The sequence below is a fragment of the Asparagus officinalis genome, chromosome 5, assembly GCF_001876935.1.
Source record: "Asparagus officinalis chromosome 5, Aspof.V1, whole genome shotgun sequence".
Taxonomy (NCBI): Eukaryota; Viridiplantae; Streptophyta; class Magnoliopsida; order Asparagales; family Asparagaceae; genus Asparagus; species Asparagus officinalis.
The window spans coordinates 39,805,880-39,814,718 of record NC_033798.1 but is presented as its reverse complement, the minus strand read 5'-3'; the positions used below and the strand labels follow the sequence as shown (position 1 = coordinate 39,814,718).

The window sequence follows — 8,839 nt, the reverse complement described above, 5'->3', positions numbered from 1 at the left end:
AATTTTGGAACAACATCGTTGACGGGCTACCCGTCAGCGATGTTCATATCCCGTCAGTGATGTTTACATTGCTGACGGGATCGATAAACTTGTGACGGCAACATCTCTGACGGTTAATCCCGTCAGCGATATAAACATCACTGACGGCATTATCCCGTCAGTGATGTTGCCGTCAACAATACCTATTTTTCCACTAGTGTTTTGACTCTTCGTATTCTATTTTATGTGACATTAATAGCAATATGAATTTGAATCTTGGAATTAACTACTTTGGTGGTTTTCAAGAGATAACCACATTGGGTAGTTATGAACTCCTTGATGGTGGGAGTCCTATAAAGAGAGTCACTTGTCCACACACATATATATCAATCAAGTCCTGTGATAATAATCCATCAATTCGTTTTGTGTTGTGGAGTGGACAAGGAAGAACAGTTATCGGTAATTCGGTGTTCATTACATTCAACAATGGAAGAAGGTAGGTACCATTTTTATTCAATCTAGCTCGTTTTAGTATGTAAACGAGTGTTAAATTATGTTAATCATGCTATAAGATCTCTTTCACTACCCCCTATTAATCTGATACGTACTAAAGCATATTATTACATATTTACAATCCACGCCACAAATATAAACAAAATATTTGAGAACATAAACCTACATAGTAGCACAAGATGGAGTTGGCTCATGAACTTGATATGTGTACGGGTAGGACGAGTAGGGGGAGTAGGAATCGTAGGATGCAAATGGCGTTTGGCTAGGCCAAATTTGCATCGTTGTCCGTTGATCCCCCTCAAATTCCTTGTACTTCTTTTCGTTTGTTGTAGTTACGCTGACTAGATCTGCAGACCCCATCCGCTTCCTAAGAATCATGGTGAGCTCAACCGAGTCAATTCCATCTCCAACGACCACGATTGTATCCTTATCGACTCCTCCCAACCCTGCTGATATAACACCTATATACATACAATAACATATGATTCAAATATATAAGAAGTTTTATAGGCTGAATGCAAGTGAATTACAGTGTTTGTAGTAGTACCAGGTAGCCCTACGGCTATTTTAAGCGCTTTTGATCGCTTCTTTGCATCTTTCATCGTGACCCGGATCACAATTTTTTGCTGCATGCACAAAAATCGAACTAAGAATCAAATTAACCACAACCATGAAGGAGATAAATACATGAATACAAAACAGCAGACCTTCGCCATTTTGAGTGGAAGGTACGTAGGCTTTGTGTTGTCTATTCCCTCCCTATTGTCGATGTACTTGCTTGTACTTGTAGGAAGCAGAAGCGAACATAATTTCAAAAGGAGTCATTTTTTAATTATGTTTTAGGTCAAGTCAAGTAATGGCGGTGGTCTGTTGCTTGATAGGGTAAACTTCCTAGTTAATTTCAGGGAAAGGAGTTATTTTTTTAATTTTGTTTTAGGTCAAGTCAAGTAATGGCGGTGGTCTTTTTCTTGAAAGAGTAAACTTCCTAGTAGGTACTGTTTTGACAAAGATGTACTTAATATTGATAGTGGCAGGGACTAGGTTCTTGACTCCCTAAATAAATAGCTAATCAAAATTTTCCTTCATTATACGAGAATTGGGATCTTGTTCACTTCTGAAAATAGTAAAATACCACTAATTTTATCACGATTGTTCATTTATTTAGTGAACGATTTTAAATCTAGCATTCACTTATGAATTGCACTTATTCTTGATTTATACTTGATGATAAATCATAATCATCCACTAAATAATTAATGGCGTACAATGAGTGGTCTCTGTACTAGTTTGTTTTAGTGAAGAGGATAAAAATCCATTATATATATTTCTTTAAGATAGGTTAAATTACCGGATTGGTATTAAAAGTAGTACTCAATCACAACAAGGCGTTTAAACTTGTATGATGAGACAAATAGGCCCAAAAGTGAATCTTCCGGCAACCACTTAGGTAATATGTCACATGACGCTTATGTGACATATTTATGATAACATGATAGCTGTAGTTAGCCTAATTCAAACAACTAGAGGGGTATATTTTTATATTGGTATAAAAGTAAAGGGGCTTTTTTTTAATTTGGGAGCTTCTTCTCCTTCTTCTATCAAATTAAGGTTCTCCATTGCTTGAGAACATGGATTCCTTGAGCTCAAGTAATGAAGAACCACAATTTGAAGAAAGGAGGAGTCCCAAATTTTAAAAAATCTATCTTTTTTTTACCATAGTTTGAAAATCACTCCTTCTAATGGGTTGAATGAGGCTAACTACAGTTATCACGTCATCATAAACATGTCACCTAAATATGTGTGACAGATTATCTGAGTAGTCACTAGAAAAGTTGGCTGGAAAATTTATTTTTGGGCATATATTTGTCTCATCATGCAAGTTTAAATGCCTTGTTGTCGCTGGAGATAATTTTAATACATTGTTGGTCATTGGATACTTTTCTAATGCCAATCTAATAATTTAGGCCTTTAAGATATGGGACAAGATGTCTAAAGAATTTATTGCTTAGAAAAATAAACACAAAATATAAGTGGAAGGAACAAGAGAATTAAGTACAGTAGGAAGAAATAATTATGAGGTTCATGTTTGAGTCTTCAACACTAGATACCTCTTATGTTGGATATTTTTGGTTGAGAAAAGATAATTTTTCCTTCATGAATAGTCCCACATGGAATAGTGTTATGAATACAATTAAAACGTGCGTACGACTATACATTATGGGGAACGTTACATAAATTTATGACGAACGTTACCGTATTAATTGTAGGAATTGTAATGGCTTTCTCAACCCTATATATACACCCTTTATTCACATTCGGAATATAACATAAACAATTCTCTCTTCTTCCTCTTGTATCCTCTACATAATAATTTCATCCATATATTGTTGTTATTTTTGGGCAATCGTTCTTCATAGCTAAAGCTCTATTCTCTCGCCCAAGTACAGAGGTCGTCACTTCCGGGGGTTTTCACCGCTAGGGGAGAGAGGATCATCTGCGTCAGGACGATAGACGGATCCTCAATCTTCTAGGGCTGAGTTTACACGACTGCTCCCGATCAGGCCAGACTTTCTTATTATTTTATTTCGGATTTATTCTGCATGCTATAACATTTGATTTGAAAATTTTCCAACAATCTAGAAGATTGAGTAGTTTATAGTTATTGTTTTAAATCTAAAATTATTATTAAAAATTATTACTATTCATCAAAGTTACTATTCACCCGTTTTAATTTCTGTTAGCAACGGTTTTAAAAAACAAATTCGGTTACTGTTCATTTTTTAAAAAATCTGTTTACTATTTACATAGAGCACTATTCATTAGAGAATTATTTTCCTTATTCATAAAAATGCAATTACTGTTCTTTCTAGAAAAATACTATTTCTGTAACTATTTTTCTGCTTTATTTTAATTGTTGTAATTAATTATAATTAATCAATAATACTGTAGCAATTAAGTATTCACGACAGTTACTGTAGCAATTAAGTATTCACGATAGTTATTGCAGTAATTAAGTATTCACGATAGTTACTACAGTAATTAAGTATTCATGAAAGTTACTGTAGAAATTAAGTATTCATGACAGTTGCTGTAGCAAATTACCGTGTCATTTATAAATAGTAAAGTGTAAGTATTGTTCAAAATGCAAACCACTATTCACCAGTACTATTCATGCATTTATTGTTCACGGTTACTGTTTATGTATTTATTGTTAATAGTCACTATTCACATATACTGATAAGGAACTAGAAATCATTATGTGAAACGGTTCAAGTTTTCTTGGATTAGTTGGTGTCTAAGGTAAGGTTTAGGGGTTGTGTAACGTGTTCCGCAAGGAACGAAATACTTAATTGATCTTTAATGTCCCTCTAGTATTATCCTTACCTAGCTAAACTATCCGGGTAAAACTTTGATCCTTTCACTTTAGAAGTTTTTGGTTAGGAGCTGATCTAGTTAAGTTTCTGATCTAGTGGTATTGACAAAAACCTTTTCATTTATAGCTTTGTTTTACAATCATATGCATTATTATTAATTTATTACAAATTATTCGATATGTGTTTTCCATATAAATAGGGCTTATACGTCATATGCTTATGTGATTGTATTTATTTGATAATTGTTATAATTTGTGACGTCTCTGGGTTCACACAAGGCTGTAGTCAAAGGTGAAACCAGGAATATCAAACCTCCCATGCATGCATCTTCTTTTCGGAAACCCAATTCTTAGAAACTCCAAAGTTAAGCGTGCTTGGCTTGGAGAAATTCTAGGATGGGTGACCCCCTGGGAAGTTTTTCCAGGGAGCACGTGAGTGAGAACAAAACGTGCTGAAAAGACATGTGGTGGTTTGTGAGGCCAGTCCATCAGATCTAATAGCGTACCGACTCCGGGATTCCGGAGCGGGGCATTACATAATTCCATATGAAACATTTTATATTCAAGCATGAATAAGAGGACCGAAATTATGAGAATAATTCATATGCAATTTAAATTGGAAGGTCTCCTTTGTAGGTAATAAATTTACAACCTCTTATAATACGAGAATTTAAAATTTATGCATATGAAATATTAAATATACTTTAAGATATGAAATCATATTATAAGGTTCTCTTGAATGTTTTGCATGTAACTATTAGTAATTTCATTCATGTATGTGCATATCCATGCATGTAAATATATAACTGCAGTATTTTAGATCCACATTAGTTTGAAATGTTCAGATATTAAGGGCAAATTCTAACCCTATGTAGTTACATCTTTAGACATAGACTACGATCATTTATTATCATAGACTACAATCTTTTTATGCTAACATGTTTTAATGACCTATAATTTTAATAGTGACTAGAAAGATTAATTTTTATAGCTCTTTATTTGACTACATGTATAATGTTTTTTCTTGAGATTTTAGGAAATGATTAAAGTTGATATAAATATGCTATGTCAACTAGTATGCCTAGTTACAAGAGATGTGATGAATCAATGTCCTGAAAAATCAAATCAAGAGGTATGTCGTATAACTTCTATCTATATGATGAATAAAAGTTATATTAAAATTAGTCCGTCAAATAATTAAATTGCTATTAGGTTCCCTTATCCTTATAATGAAAGATTGATTTGAAAAAATAACTTAAACAAGAAGGGGACCTATTGTCAAACAATATGAAGGTCTAATTTTAAAATAACTTGATAAATATATACAATGCATGTTAGGCAAAGTTGTGATTCTAGACTTTGTAAAGTCTAAAATAAATCTTGCTGACCCATTAACAAAGGGTCTATCCAGGAGTGTGGTTCTAGATTTATCGAGGGAGATGAGGTTAAGCCCATAGATGAGGTCACTGATAGCGAAAACCCAACCCCTATTTGGAGACGTAGTCCCAATATTTGTTCAATGTGGTAGAAACAAGATGGACTATTGACACTCGTGTGGAGGATCGACCTAGATATATTTATAAATCATTATAGTAGCATGTGCTACTTCCCCTTCTCTATGATGACGATGCTCTTATGATATAGCTGGCTAGGCTGAGTTTTACTCTTAATAAGTCCAACGCGTGTATTATGGGGGGGGATTAAATAAACAGCTGTAGTACCCTTTGAGGAGTTACCTACGTGAGAGGAACCGTGATGGCCGCGGTTAGGGGGGGCTGGGCTAACCCCTAGAAACTCTCATGAGTTAGTTTATTGTGAGCATGGCCTTTAACGCTCAACCCGCTTTGCTCAATAGATAAAGCATATTGTGTGTGTTTTTATCAATACCTTATTAAAGGGGCCTAATTCAAGGCCTAGTCCATTATGTCCCTCAGGTGGCGATGAATTCACTAAGGAAAGGTTCAAAGCCGGAAGCTACCTCTCCCGAACTCACGATACGAAATGTTGCCCAACCTATAATTGATTTATGATTTTTGTGATTTATTTATTGGTTTTTGAGTTTTCAGTCAATATTGCATTTTGGGGGGGACTGTTGGATATTTTATTAGAAAAAAGGCAAATTTTCTTTCATGAATAATAATAAATATTGTAATTAAAACATGCAATTAAAACTTTGGTAACGGTTATACAATTATGGTTAACGTTACCGAATTTATTGAGGGGTTTTGTAACGGTTTTCTAAAAGCCTATATATACGGCCTTTCTCTTCTTGGAAAAAAGAATAAGAAAAATAACAAGAACATTCATTCTCTCTTTTCTTCTAAAGCCTCTTTTCTGATTTGCTACGGTTTATTTGGGCAACTTCCTTCATCTGAGCTGAAGCTCTGCACTCTCGCCCGAGTGCATAGGCCGGTCGTTTCCGGGGGCTTTTACCGCTAGGGGGAGGGAACCATCTGCACTAGGGTGATAGGCGGGTTCTCAATCTTCTAGGGCAGTGAATACACGACTGCTCCCGTCAGGCCTGAATTTTTAATCTCTTATTTATTTTTTCGGATTTATCTGCATGCTATAATCTTAATTATTTGATAAATTTCCAACAAATTTTGGCCAAACTGAACCAACCTGTTCTATTCGAAACAGAACCAAACCGACTGAAATTAGTTTGGCCAGTTCAGCTTATTCGGTTTTGACCTGGACTAGTTTAATAAGAAAAAGTCAATTTTAATACAAAGGAAAGATGCTTATCAAAAAATCAATAAAAGAGAATGTAGATTTGGGATATTCTCAACAACAAATATCTTACGAAGAGTGTTGAGAACCATTTGCACTTTCTGCAAAGATTTTTTAGATTTCAGATGTCTAAGGGTACCTCACTTGTGGCACATGTGAACAACTACAGAAAGTTATTATCGGACTTGGCGAACGTTGATGAGAAGATAACGGATGAGTACAAGGCGATTATTTTGTTAGGCTCATTACCCGATGAGGAGTATGATACCTTCGTGCTTACTTTGTTGAATGGTAGATCTTCCAACACCTACAGTGAGGTGACTAATGTGTTGAACGGTAGATCTTCGTGCTCAGATGATTACTGCTTTTCTCTATTAATTACTGCAGAAGTAAACCATGTGGATGCATCAGATTGGATGTTGGATTCTGTTGCTACTTATCATGTGACTCCCTGGAAAGATTAGTTTGCATCGTTTGAGAAACTCGATAGGGGTGTGGTGGTCATGGCAAACGATCAATCATGTGGCATTTGTGGGATAGGTACCGTCAGGATTTGGATGCGCGATGGAGTTGTTCGTGTGTTAAATAAAGTGAGATTTGTTCCTCAGCTGAAGAATAATCTTATTTTCGTTGGAGCTTTGGAGGCAAAGGGATTCAATGTGACTTTTGATAATGTTGTAGCAAAAGTTACTAATGGATCTTTGGTAGTGATGAAGGGAGTCCGCAGTAGGAATCTTTATTATCTGAATGAGAGCACCGAGATTGGTCAGGTAGCTTCAGCTATTTTAGAGGTGGACATGAGCAGACTTTGGTACTACAAGTTAAGACACACAGGTGAAAAGTCACTGCAGGCACTGTGCAAGCATGGGCTATTGAAGGGAGCCAAGAGTGTGAAGATTGAATTCTATGAGTACTGTGTTCTTGGTAAGAAGAGGAATGTGAAGTTCGGGATATCCATTCATAGGGACGAGGGGCATCCTAGACTACGTGTATACAGATGTTTGGGGTCCTATCAAGATAGCATCACTTGGTGGTCAATATTGGTTCATCACGTTTGTGGATGATTATTCTAGGCGTTATTACGTGTACACTATAGCGAAGAAGAGTGAAGTGCTAGAGATATTTGTAGATTGGAAGAGGATATTAGAAATGCAGATTGGGAGAAAGATCAAGACATTAAGATCCGACAACGACGACAAGTACACTTCAGACCCCTTTCAACAGCCATGTCGAGACGAGGGCATAGAGAGACACTTTACAGTTAGTCATACGTCGCAACAGAATGGAATGACAGAGAGATTGAATCGGTGAGAAGGTCCGATGTTTGTTATCGTAGCGTGGTTTAGAGAAGATCTTTTGGGCTAATGCACTTTCATATGCGAGCCACCTCATTAATAGGCTGCCTTCGTCTGCGATAGAGGGAAAGACTCCTATAGAGATGTGGTCGAAAGAACCAGCACGTGATTATGATCAGCTCAAGGTATTTGGATATCCTGCATTTTATCATGTGAAGACTGATAAATTGGAACATCGAGCTAGAAAGGTCATATTTGTTGGATTCAAGTATGGTGTAAAAGGATACAAGCTTTGGGATACAGTTGATAAGAAGATTGTGCTGAGTAGAGATGTCACTTTTAATGAGGCTTCGATCTTGAAGCCTCCCAGCTCTCATCAGGTGGAGAGCACCCCAACAGAGGAAATATCGCAGGTGATAAGGATTGATGCAGCTCTACAGTATCTAGATGGTATCATATCCATTAGAGTGATGACAGAGGTGATGCCAGGCGAGTACAGTGATGATTTGAAGGATACAAGTTCAGCAGAGCAGAATCATGGACTGACGGCTCAGGTTTAGGATTCGATTGTGGTTCGCAGACCCAGGAGAGATATACGGTTGTCAGCTAGGTATACGAATACAGTCATTGCTTATGCACTTTCGATGGAGAGTGTCACAGAGATGATTCCTACTACATTCAGAGAGGCTGAGCAGAGTTCAGAGACTGATTTATGGTAAGAAGCTATACAGGAGGAGATAGAATCTCTTCAGAAGAACGACACATGGGAGTTTGTTGAGCTTCCAAAAGGGCGGAAGGCTATTGGTTTAAAATAGGTGTATACAAAGAAGGAGGGCATTGAAGGCACTTCGGTGAGGTTCAAAACTAAGTTGGTAGTGAAGGGCTATGCACAGAAAGAAGATATTGATTACAATAAAGTCTTTTCTCCAGTGATGAAGCACTCTTCAAT

At 36.4% G+C, this 8,839-nt stretch overlaps 1 protein-coding gene across 1 annotated transcript; it reads right to left on the bottom strand.

Moving 5' to 3' along the window:
• Positions 519–1,237, bottom strand: LOC109840310 (heavy metal-associated isoprenylated plant protein 47-like). The gene is made up of 3 exons (XM_020408896.1): positions 1,200–1,237; positions 1,040–1,118; positions 519–953 (listed from the first exon to the last, which is right to left on the bottom strand). Exons 1-3 carry the CDS (start codon positions 1,206–1,208, stop codon positions 655–657), a joined length of 387 nt encoding a protein of 128 aa, XP_020264485.1. The 5' UTR covers positions 1,209–1,237; the 3' UTR covers positions 519–654.